The following is a 23,109-nucleotide window of genomic DNA, read 5'->3' on the forward strand; positions in this document are numbered from 1 at the left end:
AGAATATTCAGGCTTGGTTTGACGCGTTTCGCACGCGTCTCATTGAGCGAAAGTATGAATTAGATGATATGTATAATATGGATGAAACCGGATTTGGAGTTGGAAGTACTCAAAGTACGCGCATTATAGTCGATTCTACTCAGAAATCGAATTGGAAAGTTACAGCTGGCAAGCAAGAATGGATAACTGCATTTGAATGTGTCAATGCAGCTGGAAATGCTCTATCACCTATGGTCATTTTCAAGGCTCAGAATACGAATTCTGCATGGATTCCAAAGGACACACCTCAAAGCTGGCAGTTCTCTACTAGTACAAATGGATGGACCTCAAATAGCCATGGATTAGAATGGTTAAAAAGGGTTTTCGAACCAGAATCCAAGAAAGTGTCAGGTGACCGACCTCGACTTTTGATCATGGATGGCCATTCAAGCCATATTACAGGTAGCTTTATTGCTTTCTGTATAGATAATGATATTGATTTACTTATATTACCTCCTCATTGCTCTCACTTGCTTCAGCCACTTGATATTGCGGTGTATGGGCCAATGAAACGATATCATGCTTTAGAGGTCGATCGATATTCTCGAGCTGGTGTAAAGCGAATCCAAAGAGCTGAATGGGTAGAACTCTTTCAAAATATTAGAAAAAAAGCATTGAATTCTTCTAATATTAAAGCTGGCTGGAGAGGAGCTGGTTTAGTACCTTTTGCCCCACGAAAAGTACTCGATTCATTACCATTTAACTCCTCCCAGCAACCTTCTACTCCACAAATGAGAACCCCCAATCAAGACCTAGACTTGTCTATACTCAGGAGTTCTCCTCCAGATGGAACAGAATTAAGGCAAGCAAATCAGATCTTTAATACAGCTCTAGCAAGCAGTGGTTCTCCTGCATCGCCAACTCGTCGATATGCCAAGAGAATGACTAGGCTTGTAGAATCTCAAAATGCTGAGATAGCCCTACTTCGGAAACAGCTCTCTGATGCTCAGGAGGTAATTGAGACTCGAAAGAAAAGAACTAAAGGCAAAAGAGTCAAATTACAAGGTCAATTTGTCTTTAGTACTAAGGAAGTATTGAAAATGGTACGTGAGGCGGAGGAAAAACCGAAGGAGAAAAAGCCACGAGGACGGCCACGCAAACGCCCAATTGAAGAATCAGAAGAAGAGATTGAAGAAGAAGAGCTAGAGAATAGTTCAAGTGATTCGGAATTGGAATTGGAGGATTGCGTGGCTCGTAGAACAAGATCGCGTGTAGAATAATTGAAAAAGTGTCCGAGTTCCCCATATGTCCGAGTTCCCCATACGTTACGTTAGTATATTTTTATTTTTTATTTATATATAAATGTAAATTTATAATATCTTTTTTCTTTATTAGTTTTTATATTAAAAATTACTTTTTAAAAAAGTATTTCTTTAACTATAATAAACTATATATACTAAAGTCTTCTAAAAAGAAATAGATATCATCTTTCTCTAATAATAAGAATTTATTATTTTCAATATAATTAAGCGGCTTATAAAATTTGAATAATATATTAAATATAATCGCTGAAGATTTTGTCATAGAAATACCAATACTAAAAGATTTATTATATTCGAAAATTGAGATATACAAAACAAGAAAATAAAAGATATATAAATAAAGGAAAAAATGTTTAGATTATTTATTCTTTATAATACAATTTCCAATATAGAATAACTGAGATTTTATATAGATTTAAATACTATTATAAAGTAGGCTTGAGCATCTATATTCTACTCGGCGTTTTTAACCTCGATGAGTATTTACTCTATCCTATAAGCATATAATAGGGCAAATATCTGAAAAAATCGAAAAAATCATTGGATATTCAAGGTATTCAAGATAAATATCATATAATTGTTTTATAATCGTTATTTAAAAAGAAGATTATTTTCAATTCATTTAATAATTTAAATCTATGAAATAATAATATTAAGATTATAATAATAAATGTAATCCTTTACTCTTTATAGAGGTTTTCTTTATAATAAGTTTAAATTATAAGAAATTTATATTATATATAAGTGGAAATATTCCTATTATTATCTAAACCCTTTAAAAGAATTATAACTGTAAATATTAATTAATAATTAACTATTTAGATTAGAATTTATAAGCTATAATAAAGAATTAGATTTTTATCTTACTAGGCTGCGCACAAATTATCTGTACTCATGAACTATCTGTTACGACAGACATTACATGACACATTCGCGTATCACATAAGGGAGCCTTGGGGAGCTACGGGCTCCAGGAGCATACAGATCCTAGGGACTCTAAATAATGAAGGTCTATATAACAAATGAGTTTTATTAGGATATAAAGCTTTATGCTTAAAAACAATCATTAATTTTATTATTATAGTTACAAGAATTACAACAATTATAACCTTATTGAATTCCTACTTGAAGTCTAGTCTAAACTATTTCGAGAGATCTCTAAACACTTCCACGTGACCCTAGAGGCAGCTCCCGTAACACTATCTACGGATAATCCGCTCCATAAGTTATTTATTAGAGGTTCTACCCGTTTTATAGATTATCTATTGAGGCTTTAAAATTACCTACTTTATACAAATAATTTATAAATTATCTATAAATAATCCATCTATTTACAAATAAATGGATTATTTATGAATATATAGATTATTTGTAAATAATTCATAGATATATAGATTCTTCGCTTTTTTCGCTTAAAATATAAAGCTATTTTTAGATTATTTTCCAGTCTAAAAGTAATTCAAGCTTAGATTAATACTTATTTTTATATTAATTATAAAATTATATTAATATTATAAAAGATTATAAATAGTTATATAATATATAAATAAATAAATATCCGTAAGTAATTTATACCTGCCCTATAGGTTACTCGTTCAGATTCTGAATTATCCGCTTTATAGACAGATTATCCGCGAATTATCTGTCGAGGTCATTATCCGCCCCGCGGGTACTCGTTATATAGCCTATATTGTTACGGGAGCTGCCTTTAGGGTCACGTGAAAGTAACTAGAGATCTCTCGAAATGGTTTAAACTAAACTTCAAGTAGGAATTCAATAAGATTGATAATTAGTTGCAATTCTCGTAACTATAATAATAAAACTAATAATTGTTCTTAAGCACGAAGCTCTATATTATAATGAAACTTATTCCTTTATATAAATCTTTATTCTCTATTGTATTCCTTGGGACCTTTCTATAGGCTGGTGTTACGGGAGCTGCCTCTAGGGTCACGTGGAAGTGTCTAGAGATCTCTCGAGGTGGTTTAGACTAGACTTCAAGTAGGAATTCAATAAGGTTGTAACTGGTTGCAATTCTCGTAACTATAGTATGAAACTAATGATTGATCTTGAGCACGAAGCTCTACATTGTAATGAAACCCATTCCCTTATATAGACCTTCGTTCCTTGTTGTCCCATTGATCCCATCGTGTCCCACCAGGTGGGAGCAGTGGGATCCAGTGGGAATCTCTAATCCCGTGACTTTCTGATCAGGTGACTCGGTATGTTAGATGTCGTCGTAACACAACATTCATAAAAGAATTGATCAATATACTTAAAGATTATCTTTTCCGAGCTATAAAAAGTAATAATAATTAAAAAGAATATAAAAGAGATAAAACATAAGATCTCACTAATGTTTTTAATTTGTTCTTGAGAATAGCAAATCTAGTAACAATTGTAGATTGCAAGTAACATTAGGTTATAAGATGGAACTAAACTTTTATTAAAATAAATATCCTTAAGTTTTTTACATTTTATTACTAGATAATAATACTCATCAATTTAAAGTTCATATTTTCCATCTTTATACTTCATTCTATATTAACATTACAATTCACCTCGTCTGAATCTACTTTGAGTATTCTTATATCTAAAATTACCTTGCCACCTCTTTTTTTTCATGACATATATCTCTTATAATTGATTGGGCCGAAAGTATGCTTTTCGAGAAATCCGTACTCGCCGTTGAGAGTTTGTTCGGCCTGCGATCTTCGTATTAGATTTTGTAAGAAGATGAATAGGAATGAGGTCCGTTTCCCCCACAGAGCTGTAGAACTCTACGGGCTCTTGAGAAAGGATTCGTATAACATTGTATTTCTTTCGGATTTGCTGAGAGCTGATCTAAAAACAGTAAGAAATACTTCTCGAATAGTGAAATTGAAGAATACAGCTCACCTTTCTGAGTATATCCAACTCGATAAAGAGGGGTCGGCAGCGGTGATCTAGCTCTGCATCCGCACACTTCTCTACCTTTCCATCTAGTTCAAATTTTGCGTTGGGAAGCCATTCCCCTAGCTGTGATAAAATCGCGTCGACTCTAGGTCCGCTCAACTCGACTTTCTCCATATGAAAAGCTTTTGTAACTGGTGTAGACATTGCAAGAACCCAAATCAAAATTTTCGTACTGGGATTACCATCTTATGCAGGGTGATGATTGTTTTGGAATGTTATTCTGCAATAACGTACGTAGTTTAACCCCACATTTTGTTGAGCCTCAGGCCCTTCTGATCGAATTGAGGCTCGAAAGGTTCGATTTGAACGATAAAATTCTGAGTCATCTATTACATAATCTTGGTAGGGTAAATTACGACTTGCTTGGCAGGCAGACTGAACCATATCTTGACATGAGGGGTAGTGAGAAGAGGTAAGAAGGGATAACACAATTGTAATGGATGGCATGATACAGTGCGATGATGAGATAGCGTTTTTGGAGAGAGCGTTTGTTCAGGAATTCGTACCTGGCCACACGTTGGATTGGCTGACGCGGTTTGGAGATAATGCTACCAAGGAGCCGTTCTATTGATATCCGGCTCCGCAAATATTATAGGGATGGTGAAGGTCGACTGCTATGGAGATTATGGTGTGAAGATGTTGCGGCTCTATGCTGCAAGACTTCATCGTCGATGTATCAGCTAGCCGCCTCATGTTTGAAAGATTGAGGAAAGTCGTAACAATAGCAAGGATACTTTTAAGAAGGTGTATTAGCAAAGTCGTGCTGTGACAGGGATATATTGTCGTCCTTGGTAAAACCGTCTCTTTCCATATCAATAAGAACATAGGAAAAATCGTCATTTTCGAGCATCAGCGATATATGTAGAAGAGGTTAGGTATTGTTTATTATCGCAATCAAGAGCTGTTAATTAATAGATGCCTTTTATTTTCTAAGTTCGCAAGTTCAATTTAATTCATCTCAATAGCTCCTACTTTTCCTCCTCCTATTTATTTACAAAATAAACAAAATCGAAACTTTTCTTGACTACTTTTTTCTGAACTTCGCACTCTACCTCCCCATCAGTTAGTCCTTACACCATCCTCTTTATCTTTTTCTTACCAAACGAAATCGAAGTTCTCCTTAAGTGAAGATTTGGAAGATCTCGATTTTTTTTGTGAGGAAATTAAAGGAAGTCTAATGCTGAAAGTAGAGTTACCAAAAAGAAATATAAATTATCATTAATTTATTTATACCAATATATCAATATCTTTGTCAACGATGCTAGCATTATTATTATTATTAAAAACTTCTGTAGTATTGTCAAGTTCTTTCCCTGTACCTTTTGGTCCATCATTAAAAGTTTTTATACCATCATTGGGCTCAACAATACTATTCCTTTCACTCCTTAGTTCATCACTAAAAACTTCTACAGTATCATTATCTTCTTTGGCAATTTCTGTCTCTAAGCCTCCAACATATCCTCCGATTTCTTCATCTTTTTCAATTCCTTTTATTCAATCATTCTCTACCAAAACACCCTTCTCACAATCTCCTAAGCCCTACTGGCGTACGAGGTGTGATACTGAACAAGGTTTTAGAGTTGTAAACATTTTCCCAGAGCAGCATCGTATTGTAATCAAATTAGGCACCTTGCACTACATTCTTCCAGCAAATCACTTGATATGGCATCCTGTTGGACATATTATACTTCTGAAGATTGTGATCTATATAAATGTTTTCAATCGGAGGAAATACTTTGGGCTATTGAAGTATATATTCCGGACCTCAGCTGGTGGGATTCATCGCTTTTATATAGAAGATTTGGGCAATGAATAATGAAGAGTTAAAAAGGGAAATAACGTGTGTCTTTATCATATGAATGAGCTAATTGAGTCCATTAATTATACATGGGAAATCAAAGCCTTGTTAGCATAGGAAAAAAACGTTTTCATGTCTCTATAAATAATTATTTATAATACAATGAAGAGTCTTTTCGTTTTGTTTGCTTGTTTCATATATTCAGTATTATCTATTTAATTTTCAACTTAATTCCTATAAGGAAGAAGGATAGAGAGTATAACATTCTCATTATTGAAATCTCATTGCTTTTTGACTTTTCTAATATTTAAAAGAAGAGATTCAAAACTATAATACTACAAAATCCATCTTTTCAGTATTGTAGTAAGCCAATCTAGTTCTTCTTAACTATTGAATCATTCTTCTATTTACTAACTATTTCATCCCATTGCTTTAGGGTCTCACAATCATGAATGTCCTAGTAGAGCAGAAACTTCATTAATGGATAAATGACTACATGGAGAATATTTCTCATCCGCACTCGTATCAGAACACAAAGGTATTGTATTCCAGGTAGATAGAAATCATATATGCATGTTTCCGTTGTAACCTTTAAAGATATTGATCCTAGCGACTATTTAATTCCTGTGATACACGTCCAGCTATATCGAGAAAGAACGGAAACAGAATAGCCGATTACGAAGCCTATAGTCACAAGCCAGAAATGAATTTGGAAAATTGTTTTAATTCTCTTTTCACTACATATATTAACAACCCCCTAAGTCCTAAATTCATGTATAGTAATTAGGGATTTGTACTTCGATATTAGTACCTTGAAATGTCAACCCCCTCCTGCTACCCTCCTTGGAGATTGTTATGATCCATTTAGGTGACTTTTTGATGAAGTTTCTGTTGCTTCGAGGGCATGCATTACCACTACTTTCGTTTGTTCGTTAGTTGCGTGTCTTAAAATCTTGGCCATTTAGCTTTGCCTGGATAGAAGTATAAATATAAGAATTGAGAAGCAATCATCTTTCATCTACTTCTATCAAGGCTCGAGTGAATCCACCTTACAAAATGACACCCGAAACAAGATTATTTTTATTCCAATTCAATCTCTCTTCTCCAAGCATTGTATTAAACCCTGCCTCTATATCAACTCTCAATTTTCATGAATCTGGTTTTCCAAATAACAAATTTACTGAGCTTAAATATGATAAGATGATCAATGTAACACTCTATCAGTACGAACAAATAGACAATTTTACCCAATTTGTCGAAAAACTTCCCTCCAACAAAGATACCTTCTTGATATTTGAGCTAGCGAAACCCAAGAGCTGTACTATATATAAACAACTTACAGATCAACTACAAACATCCAAAGTCTCTTATCTTTCAATACCTACCGGTATAAAACCTACATTTTCATTCCGTTATGAATATTATGAAAAATATTGGAAGGGGTTGTTAAATGCATTGAACACTCAATGAGAGTATTACACGGTTGGGCGCTACACTTTAAGGAATAAATGTTGAATATCAAAAGGATTACTTATTGTAATAACTCTTGCAATATTTACTTTGCACGGAGATTAAAGATATAAAGAAGTAGTTAGGAGTTATATTTTGGAGCAGGAGTATTGGTAAAGATTGTTTGTTTATTGATAGGAAAATAAGGATTTCATAAAGAGATAGCTAGGATTTCAATACTTTAGTTTTGAAATAGACCATATTTAGGAGCTGGACTCCATTCTTACCTTCTTCTTTTGGGCATCAACATTTAATATCTTTTGTTTAGCTATTGTTTCATTTCTCCCTATTTCATTTGAATACTCGGTTAATTTCTTGTGATTGTTGAATTCATATACCTTCTAACCTTTAATCAATTATACATATTCTTGTAAGAACAAATGTTCTCCAATGATTACTATCATCTTTTTATATTCAGATACATTTTAGAGAATAGATTATCTAGGTATGCACTTCGCTTGTGCCTAAAATGGCAATAGTTTACCTATCGTATAATCATTCGCATACAAAATAAAAAGAAAGGAGTGAGGAAGTCTAAAATACAGAGTCAGTGAGTACAACATCCCATCTTAATAATAAAGTTTATTCCACCATATTTCAACAAGACATGAACAATCAAGAATTCATAGACTGTACCATGTTCCCTTGTGTTTGTAGCAATTACATCGATGGCTATGAGACAACTATGAGTTGGATGTTTCGATTTGCATTCGTAGGAAATGAGTACTGTAGCTGTACAGTGATGACTTCTTTCTTAGCTAATAGCTACTGTACTAACAGGAAAGGGAATACTGGAATCACTGATAGTAACGACATCAGCTATAGAGAGGGGGGCGGTGGGAATGGAAGTCGGGGTATTTTCCCAAATATCCCGTGACAAAACAATGCACTCTTGAGCTCAAAAAGCAAAAAACAAAATTTGATTCGTTCAAAGGAGTAGCACTTCTATCAGAGTAAGACGAGGTAATTTGGCAAAAGACAGCATATATGTTGTTCACCGTGTCATTTTTAAAGCATGGGGAATGAACTTCGTCGTTCGTGAAAGGTAGAGACGAAACTATTTACGCGAACCCCGCAATCGGAAAGTTGTGGGGAGCACGATGACGTGGTTCGTATTACAGCATGATCATTGGGTTTCTGAGGGAGTGATATGCTTCGTGATACAGTATGATCATTAGGTTTTTGAGAGAGTGATATGGCATAATGGGCATAAATTCCTTCAAATTGGTTCTCGAATAGCCTGCTTCATCATGCACATAGACAAAGAGCTACTCTTTTAATAACTGATGAATGTGTACAGGGGAGGCCAAAGGTCCAACCTGATGTACATCCTTATGCCTCTCATTAGGCTCCTGAACCAGACGTTCAAGTGAAGAAACCAATCATTTTTCCATCTGAAGTTCTTCTGGATTTTCAGCAGAAGGCTCAGGTACGTTTGTATCAAAGCCTGCCTGTTCGAGGATCTTTCGGAACTGAGTTAGTCTGGTAAGAAAAGCGCTTAGAAATAAGAGATCCCACCTTCATGAGATCAAGTTCATCCACATCCCCAGATTTCTCCATCTCTACCACACGCTTTTGTAGGTCTTCTACCGTCTTCTGAAGCTGTGCGACTTGTGCCTCGAGTTTTTTGACTCGATCTTCTGGATTAGTTCCTGTCGCAATATTGTCGATTGTGCGAAACTAGTTGGAATGACATAAGCCAAATGATAAGAGGCAAAGAGGGTTGATGCAGATGCTAAACGTACCATGGTGATGAATTTTATTCCTTTAAGTTTGTTTTCTTGAAAATGCTTAGCCGAGCTGGAGGAGAGTGAATGAGCTGCGATGAGGATAGGATGAACCAAGTTAATGAATAGGCGGGCAATTTCATATATAGGTAAATGATAGCGTGAGTATAGTGTAGCATGTAGAAATTGGGGATTACTGGGGATTACCTCAGGGATATACCAGATACAGAGGACGAGTACGATACTCAGATGTTGTTGCTGGGAGCAATGAGGGGTTTGTGCTGCCAAGGTACCTAGAAACGAGGAAGCGGAAAGTGATAATCATTTGTGAGAACACAAATAGATCAAATGATAGACAACATATGCAACTCCCTCTTTACAGTCGAGAAAACAATCCAGCTTTCGTGGTAGCTGAATATATTGCCTAGATGCACAATTAACCATATGAAGCGGAATACAAATACTCAACTGGAGACTGACTCGAGACTGAGCAGCACTGGCTTGATGTTGTGCATCTCCTCTCGATAGCCATACCCCACTGGCGTTTGATCGGAAGCTAAATTATGCAAGTTGATTGCCAAATATCATTTTAAAGCGAACGTGGCTGCAGAAACCAAATTGTACGATCTGAAGCGCTAACGATGCAGCGATGCTCAAGTAGCAAAAACCTAACTGTGGAACTAAAGGCTCACTGACTCAAAGCCAGAATATCAGAAATATCGGAGAATTAACTTTATCCATCATTTTTTATATGTTTCTATTGGAGTTATCGCCTATATCGGTATCCCGAACACTTTTTCGACGATTTCGGTGTAACTTTGGTGGTAAAATTGGTTGAGAAAGGCCAAACATTGGCTATCACGTAGCAACCTGAGAGAACTAAGAACAGCAAAATCCGAAATCTAAAGTTCGATCTGAAATCGTTGTTTTGACACCGTATCAGGAAATCCCTGATTGTTGTATTCTGTAGGGTGTACTTGCGATACCAAGTTGATCACCATGCTTTCGTCTTTGTTAAATCGATTTGGAGAGTATTCAAAGTATGTTACACTGCTTGATGTCCAGCTCAGCCTTCTACCTATGAGATGGTAGCTGAATACAGCCGACGTAGACAACTATTCAGGATCTTCACGCAGATATCCTAATTGAAACGTGACAACGAAGCACATTACCTTACTCTACATGAATCCCTCATCGAAATAATGCAGAATCAGGTAAAGACGGTAGCATTCACGCTATTCAGCCAAGGCCGGGAAACGCGTGTGGAACCGCATAATAGCTGGTGATATGATCTGATACCCGAATGTTGCATAATTCGGAATAATCAATCTCGACGGCATATTGTGTATAAGCGCCACTCGGTATTAGGCACGAGAACAGTGTTAGTTGTAGCGTGAACCTTGGTCGAGTTTAATGCCACTATTAGTTGTGGTTTCTTATATCGTAAACATTTCCTGTCAAAACGGATATACTGCACCTGAACTGCTAACTACACATTCTCCTTTGACTTCCCTTCTACTACAGATCTGTTCTGCCTTCAATCAAGACACAAAATGGCTGCAGCACCTCGTGAAGGTATAGCATGGTTCTTGAAAGAAAGTCTTAAAAGCCCAGGCTACGATGGCGAGAAGCCAGAAGACTTCTATTCGTGGATGCTCCTCGAAGTCGTTTACAACGCGACAGAAGACGAAGCATGGGCTTTGCCCCCGCCATTAGCATACCCCAATCACCCAAGAACGGGACAACAGGTCTTTGCGGGAAGCATGACCAGCACCGGCTACGGCCGCTATGAATTTATGACCGCGTCAGTATAATACGCTGACCAAGCGCTTTCTTAATACCTAATTGTATTTCCCATTTTCAACCTCCATTATTCATCAAATGGATGATGAAGATGTATCCTTATTTTGCTTCCTAACACACATCTTCCTCTTCTCGGGGGGGGTTTTTTTTTTCAGAATCTTGCTTCGATAGGCAATACTGACTCCCCGATCTTCCAGAATGTACGGCCCTAGCGCCGAAGACATCAAGCGCACATATCGCCTCAAATGCAATATCAGTCGCGGTCAGCTGTGGCGTCAAACAGGCTCTGCCGCAGTTTGCTACGTCGCTGTTCCCCGACCAACTAAAGAGGAACGCTTCTTCTGGGTTGATCTGACATACCCTATCAGGGCAATCTACATTCCCTGTGCTTTTAATGCTCATCCTCAGTACAAGAGCCATGCAATTTTCTCGCGTCTAGATGTCCGTGGTCGCAAGGGAATGCCACAATCATATGTTCTCAAGAATCATCTCTGGACTTCGATCTCCCGAGTTCAGAAAGCTATGAATGACTGGAACAATGTAAGGAATCACAACTGGGCTTGGGGTAAAGAGATGAATAGACTCATTGCAATAAACAATAAGTTATGGGCTCTAGCCAAAGAAGCCGGATCCGAAGGCCCTTTTATACAGGAGCCTGGACTAACACCTGGCTATGTTAAGGCTGATGGAAAAGCACCAAGTCCGGTTTTTGCTAAGGTCAGCTATGCCAAAGACACAGTGGCAGATGACACAACTGGCTTGGGGATGCGGCCTCAATGGACACTTCGAATTGATGTTTTCAAGTTTGCATGCCAGCTTTTGGTTCCATACAAAGATCGTACCGAAGGGTACAAGGACTTATATGCTTGTTTTGCCTTGTTCGACAGGAGTTGTGTCCATGGATCAAGAGTTATCGCCGATATTGACATGGCTCAGTCCATCGATTGGGCCAAAGCACAAGGGAAAGAAGCCGGCCTTAAGATAGAATATGTGACGGAAGAGCCAGATGAAAAGTTTATCAAAGATCTCTTTGTTGGCTTTATCGCCGTGGGACTGGGATTCATCCCCGTCATCGGACCTCTTGTGGCGTTTGGCTTCACTGTCACGTATGAGCTATTGGAAAATTCGGAAAAGTTCACAAAAGCAGCAGGGGTTGGAGGCAAAGCACCGGCTTTTACACAGGCGTGTGTTGATTCTCGTGAGGGATTGAAACCTATAGTCAAGGCGGGTCTCAAGGCTGTATTCAAGGGACATTTGCAAGCGGCTCCTACAAAAAGCATTCAAGTCGATACTGGCGAAGAGAAAGTCGAGAATAGTGATGAGAAAGTCAAAGATGGCGATGAACAAGATACATTGCATCTTGTCATTGAAGCTGGAGAAGCAGAAGTGCTTCAAGCTCGTGGAAATTTTGTTGCTTAGCTTTTGAATTTGGATTGGGGGGAATTAGGAGTTTTAATGAATCTGGAATGTACTTGAAAATGAGAAATCATCGAATGAAAATTGAAGTCCTTGACGAAAAGATCCCAGATGAAAAGCCGTGTACATTTTCCGACAAACATTAGACGAGTTGTAATCATTGCATGGCTAATACGTGAAATGGTAGATTGCCAACTTCAATGTCTTCATTTGAAAAGGCATTGACGCAAGACAGAGCGATGTAGGGTCATGTAGAAAAATTCATCCGAGTTTGTCAGGTAGTATACCATCAAATATCGTTATGGTAGTGCGCGTGTATCTCTGTAAATGATCTCATTCCGGTGAAGGTTTTTGGTCATCATAAAATAGAATGACAATCAAGAACTCTTCCTCGTAGTACTATCATCCTTTTAATGAATTGCAGTATCCTAATTGCAGGACGTTGTCGACTCCTGCTGTCGTGCAGCCGTGTAGTTATGAAGCCAGACGTTTGCGAGAAATTGCCCTAAGTCTCTTGAACTAGCAGAAAGGTCATCTTCTGGCGTCCACGTGACCACATAAATAGTAAATGATCCTTTCGCTGACCTACTACTATTGTGTTCTATAAGCCATAATATATGTACTAATCTAATAAAATAATTATTAATTTTAAATCTATTAAATAAAATCAAAGATTCTGATCTATTTCTTAGTCTTATTAAAAATGATCTATAGGTCTCAGGAGTACACGTGACCATAGGCCAAGGAGAATGGTATAAATATAGATTTCTTTCGTGACTTCTAATTTCTGAGAAGCCTGTGTTTGAAACATGATCTCTGAATAGCTTCAAAAGCACAGGAATTCTGTGTTTACACTTTAATTCTTGAAAGCCTATACTTACAGCCTGATTTCTGAAAGAGGTTCAAAGCCTGTGTTTACAGCCTAATCCCCTTTCCTTCCTGACAAAGACGATTCCCAATTCCGCTCCTTTCCGACGAAAATCCAACAGGGGAAGGTTCTTAAAAATGCATCTATCAAGACTGAGAAAATGGATTTTAATGCAGAATTCTTGATAGCTTATCTCTCTTCTATCTTTATAATTTACAATATCAATTGAAACTATTTGATGCCTATAGTTTTCTAGCCTTTACTCCGTGATAGTAAAGAACTTCTTGAGAGATGGTTTCTATGAAATAGTTTATTATTCTTCAGGACTTAAGAATTGATCATTTCAATGCTATGTCTTGAAACCTTCACTATCACATTTGTTCTAAAAAGACGTCATACTAGTATGCAGCCAGGTATTTATATAATCGCCTAGGCTATAGATAGATTGGTCTTAAAGTTTATGCCTTGAACTACAGAGCTCTTGTTTCAAGCCCCATTAGATAAATAGATAGAAAAATAGCAAACATCAAATTCCATCCCCTCCACTTTCCTTTTCTCCAAGACATGGTTCGCCACCATCATGAAGAAATGCCCATAGTAAATACACCTACTCTCCCCCTTCTCCCTTCTCCCTTCCCCCTTCCACTTGTTCTTACAACCACATCTTCCCATTACTCAAAAGTTCCACCGGTCGACTATTAACCCTCATCACCCAACCTCTTTTCTGTCCATCATAATACATCTTTTTATCTACATCATCCTTGTTTTCTCCTCTTCCTTTATTCCATTTATACCATTTTTCTTGCTTGTAAGATGCATTTCCTGTAGAAAATTTCTCTCCTGTAATTGTCCTGTCTTCCCTGTACCATCGATTCCTGTTATTTGTATTCTCTACTTTTGATGCATTTGATTTGGAATTGAGATCTTTGAGTTTGCGATGACGATGGAAAAGATAGATGGAGATGAGGAAAGGAAGGAGGAGACAGATGAAGGAGAGGAGTATTACTGGATTTGGGAGGTGTATGGGGGTAGAGGAGGATGAGGATGAGGCGGGGATTGGAGTTGGTGAAAAAGGGGAAGTTGTTGGTGTTAATTGAGAAGATTCAGAGGAGGATGAGGTTGAGAGTGTGGTTGAGGTTGTAGTGAGGGATAGGGAGGTGGATAGAGATGTGAATATGGATTTAGATCTTGATGTTGATATAGGTAAAGATGTGGACTAGTTCATGTTGGTTATGCCTTAGGAGATATGACGTATGACTGGAAATGACTTACTATTGTTGTCAAGGCTGATAATTTACTAGAGACCGTAGAAGCTGGTGGATTTTCCGAAGGACTTTCGCTGGAAGTAGATGCCGCAGAAACACTCCGTACTTTCCGAAACTCTCGTCTCAATAGTCGTAGAGCTAGCCGCGGTAGAAGTTACCGAATCAGTAGTCGAATCCAGTACTACTACTTTCATTTTCTGCTGCTGAGAGTAGATACAGACGTCGTAGTTTGAACCACCTGTTCCACAACCGAAGTAGGTTCCGACTCGCTTACAACAACTTGATTTGCATTCGCATCCCCAAACACAAACAATTTTCCGATGAAAGTCAAGCCATTCTTGTTGACTCTGTTCGGTGTTTCGTAAAGATTTATCACGTATGTCCCATCTGGTATGGAAGTTGATGGTAGCCATGTAAAAGAACCTCTATTGATACCAGCTTAGTATAATTAGTATTCATTTTTGTAGACAGATATGATTGCAAGAAAATGAACCTACAGGCGACATTTTCCACAACTGCAAACTCGTTTCCAGAACTATCCGCATCGTTTAATGTGAGATTTTTAAAATCAGCGTCACTAGTACCACTCCAAGCAATAGTAAACTTGGTTCCGCGTACTGGATTCCACTTCGTCGCTGTAAAATCTGCAATCACTCGACTTGCAAATAGAAAAATAGAAAGTGTACTACAAGAAGAAACACAGAACGGACGTAACAGTATTTTCATCGTTGTGTGAGGGAACTTTTCCAGGCACAGCGAATAAGTGAAGCAAAAGTGGGAAAGTAGAGGAGAGAGAAATATGACAATGGTACTTAGAATATTCATAAACTCATGTAAGAGTTGAGGCCCCGGCTTATCGCACACTACCCTTTTTTGTAACAAAATCCCTGCAAAAATATTGTTTTCCTATACAAATTAATTATTTTTATAATTCTTTAATTATTTGAAGAATTTATTTGAAAATTATATATATAAGAAATAATTATATGAAGAATATTCGATTTAAATTGTTCCTTAAAATTATAAAAATTAATAAAATCATAGATCTTTAAAATTGAAATTTTTCAAAATTTATAATATATAACACTTTTTCTATATAAAAAAACCACTTTTTCAACTTTTTTAATAATTTCAATTTTAAGAATCTATAACTTTATTAAAAAAAAATAACTAAAAATATTTCATTTATTTTTTTGAATCATTTTAATGATTCTTAATTTTAGATATTATTTTTATAGACTTAATTTATAAATTGATTGAATTAATATATAGTTTAAAAGTTGAAGAAATGAGGGTTTTTAATATGTTTTTATTTAGTATGCAATAAGCCGGGGTCTAAACTCTTACAAACTTCCTTTTGATTCCTATGGGACTGGATGATAATATCCGCAAGGCATAAGAAAGAAGGTGTAGTGATAGCGAATGAGGTTGAGTCTGGCTGTCGAGTTAGGCTCTCATCACAATCCTTCGACCTGAAACTACTTTAGTCTCGCCGCAGAAAATCGCTAGGCTTACAATCTGTCTCGGCGGTTGAATAGACGGTATAACGGTGGCCGTCATTATTTAGGCAAGTGCGTGAATACTTTAACCTCCGTTGTGGCAGGTAAATGGTAAAATTTTAGCATAGATTCTGATTAAATGAAACAACTTTGTCGTGCTATTAAGCTTGATCCGCCGTCTGACGTTGTCTCGAGCGGATAGATCCGAGTATCAATATCAAATCATCACGCACAGACAACACCTAGGCCTGAGACTTCCCAGGTGTTGACGATATTTTGCCCCCAACTGGGTGTGTTGATTATCTTGACAATATTTGCTTTATAAGCTCAAGAAGTGACTCCGCCTTTCAATGTAGACAGACATAGGATGGTGTTGCAGAGTGGTATATTGATCCTGCATGATCATGAAACCCGTGCCTTGCTTGTCAGACAGGCTTTGAATTTAATACGACACCACTTTGAAATGACATGTCCTGACTTGCATAACTAGGGATCCGAAGAGCATTGCTCATATTGAATTGGGTAAATGTTCCAAACGAGACTTTCTCTTGGCAATTCCGAAATGCGGCATCGAGGTTACACTCCATTGTATGAAGAGCTTCTCGGCTCGTCTTGATCCCGTGACATATTCTTAGGAATGAAGGATGATAGAAAGATATTATCCGGCCAAATTGTATATCGCGAGGCTAGACTTCGCTAGGTTCACAATAGAAAGAAGAGGTTGTACTTATGTTTCCGCCATTAATTTGGTCGAGCCAGGATCATGGGAGTCAAGAGTTCACTTAAAGCCAATTGAGAGCCGCAAAGGGCCCTGTAGATTAAGAGGAATTATACTGAATTGATCAAGTACCGACACACGTTTCACTGAACAAAACCAACTTATTTCCTTGCGAATCTTTTTCCAAAATGGAATGGAGCTCTTGCCTCCAATGTATCATATCCTACAAGCGATGTGAGATCGCGCCAGACCAGTGACCGGCACCGAGTAGCTATCCCGAGACCCATCGATCCATGAATAACCGTGTATGATATTCTTCCTCAGAATAAATCTGTCCCAATGGGTATCCCAAAAACATACTAAACTCCTAAACTAAGTCAATATATCAAAATCCATATGATGCGAGTATCATCGCAGAACCAACCCCAAGTCCCCAGACTTCTGTCATTCATACATAATCATAATCGCAACCAAGCGGTGTCTGTATTAATCTCTTCAATGTCTTCCTCTAATCTCTTCATATGCAGGTGGCGGATCTTGTGTTTCGCCTGGAATGGTAAGTTCATCTTCTCCCGGAACCGCAATCCTAACTCTCGAGGTATTCGCTCTTGGAATCTCATATACATCGCCCGGCGCAGATGATGAGCGACCCCGAGTGGGCGCACCAGGCCTCAACATAGACTCGGGTAGCTTCTCGGGCGGGTAAGCATATGGTTCGTTCGCGAATGTTGGGTGAAGAGGCTGTTGTGGTGTTGGATAAGGAGGATAATGAGGCTGAGAATGATGGTTGAAAGGAGGAGAGGTAGTGATGATAGGCGGGCTATTCACACGTTGTTGTTGAGGAGGTGGTGGAGGAACCCATCGCGTTGAGGATGCGCCAACGGGTAAATGCGCATGTTGTCGCATCTGCGTTTCTGGATGTGGCGCATAATATCCTTTTCGTGGTGGCGAACTGTTATACCTCAGGTCCTCCCTACTTCTCCTCTTGTCATCTCTTCGATTTTCCCGCTCCCTTTTGTCATATGTATATTTTCTTTCTGGCGAATCTCTTCGTCTGTGTCTGCGCTCCTTACTTCTTTCTCTCCCTCTATCCCTACTCGCATCCCTATCATAAGCGCGATCGTGCTCCCGGTCGTGAGATTGCCTCCGTCTTCGATGTCCCGGACCGGCACGATCAGGAGAATAAATGCGATAAGACTGCTCGTCGAGGTCCAAAGCTTCAATCTCGAGGCGCTGCTTCTCCTCCTTGTGTTTGAGATGTTGTTTTAGAAGGTAACCTGCTGCGAGGATTTCAAGGCCGCCGAGGATGACCATACTGATGATATTGATATTTATCTATATCTCTTCAAAATATAAATCTCGGTTCTGTGTGCGCAGTATCTCTTGTGCCTTGCTTGATAAATGTGTATTGTAGTTAGTCCTCAGAAAACGTTGTTGATATAGTAGAAAGGGGTGACTGATAATTGAGTCACAAATAAAAAACATGATCGCTCTATCCAGTCAGCTGCCGGGAGCTGCTCACCTCAGCTCAGCTGATGAATATTTCGAGGATTAACCTTTCTGTGACACGAGAACTTTCGTCCCCAACTTCCAACTTCATCCCAAGACGGGAACATGGCACAATCGAAATCGGCTTGTGGCTGCCGATTAGAGGCTGTGCGTGCGTGCTTCATTACATCATAAACGCCAAGATAAATTTAATCATGTGACACGGAAAATTGTTCTTGCTACCGGCCTTACCCGAATAATTGGATTTGATCCTTGAACAATCTGATCAAAAGCTGATCATACCGGGTGCCATGCATTGCGGCAAGTCAACAACAGTCTACGACATATATCAGATCAGATCAATATCAGATCAATAACTTCAATCGTTGGCCAAAGACCTTACGTACCTCGTTGAATTCATTGATATGACTCTATCAAAGCCATCCCCATTCTGTTTGATCCTTTGAACCGAGCCTCCTGCTAGAACTATGTACTCGGTCCAAGATCACATCTCTGATGATCAATCAATTGAGGCAAGTGGTAAATTATATCATTACTACTTGATTCATTATCATCGGACAACATATATCATAATCTCCGCAGCCGAAATGCTACTTAAGGCCTTGGTACCTGTTGTGCCTGTCGGGGTATATCAACTTATTATACCCCGAACAATACATACATTGGCGCTCGGTTGAAAGTTCGCCGAGTTATGTCAAATGTTAGCAGAAAAAAAGTTTGAAAAATCTTTTATTTAAGATCATCATTTGAAGAATGCAATTAGCCAAAAAACAAGAACGTTGCACTATCTCCACTATGCTTCCGGATCTCGAGAAATCCACAATGATTGTCTTTCTGATTGCTGGAAATCCAATATCTTCCGAGCCGTCGGATTGCGGGGTGCGTCGGCAAGAACATCACCCCTGGATCACAAGCACAAGCTTTGTTTGCTAAATGATGTTATCTCCAAATTGCTATATAAGAAATAAATTTACTGTGTAATAAATGTTTGATTTTACTAACGAAGTAAAATCATGAGGTTACTAAACATCTTCACGACGTTGTGTCTCCTGTTGTGGGGTGGAGTTGCCACAAATGATGGATTGACCGACGTTGTAGAATGGGATCCATATAGTTTGACAGTCAATGGTTCTAGAGTGTTCATTTTGTGAGATTTTTCAGAGTTATTATTGAATTCTTGCTAATTGCCAGTCAAGCTCTGCCGAGTTTCATTATCAACGGATGCCCGTTCCCGAACTATGGCTCGTACGTTTGTTTCCCCCCAAATCTTACAGAGATCTTACGCTGGTCTAGGATATCTTCCAAAAGTTTCGAGCAAATGGTTTCAACACAATTAGGTAGGATCAACGTTGCTCAACCTGAATTGTCTAACTAGTATAGTGTATACTTTTTCTGGTCTTATCACGAGGCCTCAAAAGGAAAATTTGACTTTGAAACATCAGGCAAGAATGTTCAAAGAGTTCTTGATTATGCAAAGGAAGCAGGCATCTGGGTCATTGCTCGAGCCGGGTAAGTCGATTTGATCTACTAGTTATAATTCTTCTTTCCAATGCCCTAATTGGCACGCAATTAACCCCTCGTCCTCTTGATATTCACCATTATGTTTCTTGGGAAAGAGGCTTTCACTGACTCTCCGATCATTCAGACCATATTGTAACGCTGAGACCAATGGTGGTGGTTTAGCGTTATGGGGTTCCGATGGAAGTCTTGGGACGTTAAGAAGCAACAATGCTCTATATTATCAATCCTGGCTTCCATGGATCGCGGAGATTGGAGAAATTCTCGCAAAGAATCAAATCACTAACGGAGGAGTAAGATTCATCACATGAGTTAAAGAAGATTATCGTGTGCTAACTCCCAAGATAGCCTGTTATCCTCAACCAGGTTGAGAATGAACTTCAAGAGACAACTCACTCAGCGACTAACTCCTTGGTTCTTTATATGGAGCAACTTAAAGCTGCATTTCGAGATGCTGGCATTACTGTCCCTCTTAGTCATAATGAGAAGGGTCAAAGAAGCATATCATGGAGTACCGACTATCAAAATGTTGGTGGTGCTGTGAATATCTATGGCTTAGATTCATGTAAGTACATTACATTGCTGATGCTCAATGCGTTTTTGGCTCTTGTTTTATCTTCTCTTCCTGCGAGTTAGCTGACAATGATAATGTAGACCCCGGTGGGTTATCATGTACTAACCCTGCCTCTGGTTTTAATCTTGTTCGCAACTATTATCAATGGTTCTCAAATTATTCTTACACACAACCGAATTACTTTCCAGAGTTTGAAAGTGGTTACTTTACTCCATGGGGTGGTAGTTTTTATGATGATTGTCAATCGGAACTTTCGCCTGCTTTTGCAGACGTCTATTACAAGAACAACATTGGGCAAAGAACAACTCTTATGAGCTTATACATGGCTTGGGGCGGTACAAATTGGGGTCATTGTAAGTGTTTCTTGTCAACACAAACGAATTGAGTCTAACGTTTTGAATAGCTGCGGCTCCAGTAGTCTACAGTTCTTATGACTACGCCGCTCCTCTTCGGGAAACTCGTCAAATTCGAGACAAACTATCCCAGACCAAACTTATTGGGCTTTTCACCAGAGTTTCTACTGATCTGCTCAAAACAGATATGATCGGTAATGGTACTGGATATAGTGTACGTATCTCCTCGTATAGACAGACGTATACGAAACGAAACTGATCAATCATAGGTATCTTCAACTGGTATTTGGTCATGGGTGTTGCGAAACCCTGATACTCAAGCTGGATTCACAACAGTCCAACAAGCAAAGTCTAGCTCAACAGCATCAGTAACATTTGATGTATATCTAAATACCTCCTTAGGTGCTGTGACTGCTTCTAATGTTAATCTAAATGGGCGTCAAAGCAAAATTCTTGTCACAGATTATACATTCGGAAAGCACACACTCCTTTTTGCATCTGCGGATATCCTTACATATGGTGTATTCGATGTTGACGTTTTAGTTTTATATCTCGAAGAAGGACAAGTTGGTCAATTTGCTTTCAAAACTACCAAAAAGTTGACCTATCAAGTATATGGAAATTCTGTTTTCGCCGCAAATTCGACTTCCAACCACACCTCGAGCTCACAAACATTCACATATACTCAAGGATCTGGTCAAACAGTAGTCAGATTCTCTGATGGAGCTTTAGTATATTTACTCGATCAACCTTCAGCATGGAAATTTTGGGCTCCGGCAACAACTTCAAATCCTCATGTTAAGCCAGATGAACAAATATTTGTTCTAGGACCATACCTCGTACGAAATGCAACCACATCTTTCGGAGTGGTTAATATTTCTGGTGATGTCGACAAAACCACGAATATTGAAGTCTTTTCCGGAAATGAATTGATTGAGGTTATTGTATGGAATGGTTTTCCATTATTCACAACAAAGACGAAATATGGGTCATACATCGCAAAACTTCCTGGTACTGAAGGTAGAATTGTTTCCTTGCCAAAATTAACCAATTGGGAATCTGCAAATTCTCTTCCAGAAAAAGAAATCTCCTACGACGATTCAAAATGGACTGTTTGTAACAAATCAACTACCTTGAGTCCAATTGCTCCAGCGACTCTCCCTGTCTTATTTTCAAGTGACTATGGATATTACACTGGACCTAAAATCTATCGCGGATATTTTGATGGCGTCAATTACACATCAATCAATATCACTGCATCGGGAGGTTTAGCATTTGGATGGTCTGCCTGGTTAAATGGTGTTTTGATCGGCGGAAACACTGGTAATGCAACTGCAACAACTACCAACGCCATTCTCGATCTCTCAACCCACACTTCTATTATCAAACTCACCAATAATCTCGTCACAGTTGTAGTAGATTATCACGGACACGACGAGACATCCACAGCGAAAGGAGTCGAAAATCCCCGCGGTATCCTCGGCGCATCTCTCTTGCCCAAACCAAGTAATTCGACCGGTTTCACACTCTGGAAAATACAAGGAAATGCTGGAGGTAGTGCGAATATCGATGCAGTACGTGGCCCTATGAATGAAGGCGGTTTCTATGGCGAGAGACTCGGATGGCATTTACCTTCTTCTCCTTCTTTATCTTCCAAATCTACTCCTTTCGTTGGTCTGAATACTTCTGGAATCTCATGGTACTCTACAACTTTCAATTTGGCGCTCGATGCCGACCTCGATGTTCCGCTCGGAATTAAATTTTCCGCGCCAGCGGGCACAGTTGCGAGAGTTATGTTTTGGATTAATGGATACCAATACGGAAAATACGTACCGCATATTGGACCGCAAACCGTCTTTCCTATTCCACCCGGCATCATCAACAATCGGGGGAAAAATAAGTTGGCGATTAGTTTGTGGGCGATGCAAGATGAGGGAGCCAAGTTGGATAGTGTGGAGTTGGTTAGTTATGGGGTTTATGAGAGTGGGTTTGGGTTTAGTAGGGATTGGAGTTATTTGCAGCCGGCGTATAGTAGTGAGAGGTTGCAGTATGCTTAGAGTGGGGAGACTTGGGGGTGAAGAGGATGTGGGGGGGTGGGATTGGAGGAGAGGAGTGATGGTATTTGGAATAATTTTCTGAGGATAATAGATTTTCTATAAATATAATTTATCTGACCTCCCGTTTATATTCTTCTCTGGACTATACTCTACTTCTCACCAGCAATACACATATAGAAAGCTCTTCCTCTTTCTTTCTTTCTCTCTCGCTCCCTCTTCTCTATTACCATATAAGATAA

The 23,109-nt window shown here is 38.6% G+C and overlaps 5 protein-coding genes across 5 annotated transcripts; 2 read left to right on the forward strand and 3 right to left on the reverse strand.

Moving 5' to 3' along the window:
* Window positions 1–3,938: 3,938 nt before the first annotated feature.
* EAF01_003892 (uncharacterized protein) lies at window positions 3,939–4,400 on the reverse strand (the record flags this gene model as incomplete). Its single annotated transcript, XM_038912146.1, has 2 exons — window positions 3,939–4,145; window positions 4,200–4,400. 2 exons carry the CDS (start codon window positions 4,398–4,400, stop codon window positions 3,939–3,941), a joined length of 408 nt encoding a protein of 135 aa, XP_038771830.1.
* A 4,370-nt stretch (window positions 4,401–8,770) lies between these two features.
* On the reverse strand, window positions 8,771–9,847 carry EAF01_003893 (uncharacterized protein). Its single transcript, XM_038912147.1, has 4 exons — window positions 9,771–9,847; window positions 9,309–9,714; window positions 9,082–9,243; window positions 8,771–9,026 (listed from the first exon to the last, which is right to left on the reverse strand). The coding sequence occupies exons 2-4, from the start codon at window positions 9,309–9,311 to the stop codon at window positions 8,946–8,948; spliced, it is 246 nt and encodes an 81-aa protein (XP_038771831.1). The 5' UTR covers window positions 9,312–9,714; window positions 9,771–9,847; the 3' UTR covers window positions 8,771–8,945.
* A 996-nt stretch (window positions 9,848–10,843) lies between these two features.
* On the forward strand, window positions 10,844–12,512 carry EAF01_003894 (uncharacterized protein; the record flags this gene model as incomplete). The annotated part of the gene is made up of 2 exons (XM_038912148.1): window positions 10,844–11,094; window positions 11,291–12,512. 2 exons carry the CDS (start codon window positions 10,844–10,846, stop codon window positions 12,510–12,512), a joined length of 1,473 nt encoding a protein of 490 aa, XP_038771832.1.
* A 4,842-nt stretch (window positions 12,513–17,354) lies between these two features.
* Window positions 17,355–18,173, reverse strand: EAF01_003895 (uncharacterized protein; the record flags this gene model as incomplete). The annotated part of the gene is made up of 1 exon (XM_038912149.1): window positions 17,355–18,173. One exon carries the CDS (start codon window positions 18,171–18,173, stop codon window positions 17,355–17,357), a length of 819 nt encoding a protein of 272 aa, XP_038771833.1.
* Window positions 18,174–18,856: 683 nt separating this feature from the next.
* EAF01_003896 (uncharacterized protein) lies at window positions 18,857–22,883 on the forward strand. Its single transcript, XM_038912150.1, has 9 exons — window positions 18,857–19,515; window positions 19,565–19,613; window positions 19,662–19,705; window positions 19,749–19,877; window positions 20,014–20,179; window positions 20,235–20,451; window positions 20,541–20,813; window positions 20,864–21,027; window positions 21,083–22,883. Exons 1-9 carry the CDS (start codon window positions 19,382–19,384, stop codon window positions 22,868–22,870), a joined length of 2,964 nt encoding a protein of 987 aa, XP_038771834.1. The 5' UTR covers window positions 18,857–19,381; the 3' UTR covers window positions 22,871–22,883.
* Window positions 22,884–23,109: the final 226 nt, after the last annotated feature.

Source organism: Botrytis porri (assembly GCF_014898465.1).
Source record: "Botrytis porri strain MUCL 3234 chromosome Unknown BPOR_005, whole genome shotgun sequence".
NCBI lineage: Eukaryota > Fungi > Ascomycota > Leotiomycetes > Helotiales > Sclerotiniaceae > Botrytis > Botrytis porri.

Bases quoted from the DNA above. Each gene is read 5' to 3' on its own strand.
- EAF01_003893 (XM_038912147.1), bottom strand. The intron at 9,027-9,081 runs GTGGGATCTCTT...CAGTTCCGAAAG, and splicing joins ATGAACTTGATCTCATGAAG to ATCCTCGAACAGGCAGGCTT.
- EAF01_003896 (XM_038912150.1), top strand. From the start codon at position 19,382: ATGAGGTTACTAAACATCTTCACGACGTTGTGTCTCCTGTTGTGGGGT. The intron at 19,614-19,661 runs GTACGTTTGTTT...ACGCTGGTCTAG, and splicing joins CCGTTCCCGAACTATGGCTC to GATATCTTCCAAAAGTTTCG. The intron at 20,180-20,234 runs GTAAGATTCATC...CTCCCAAGATAG, and splicing joins ATCAAATCACTAACGGAGGA to CCTGTTATCCTCAACCAGGT.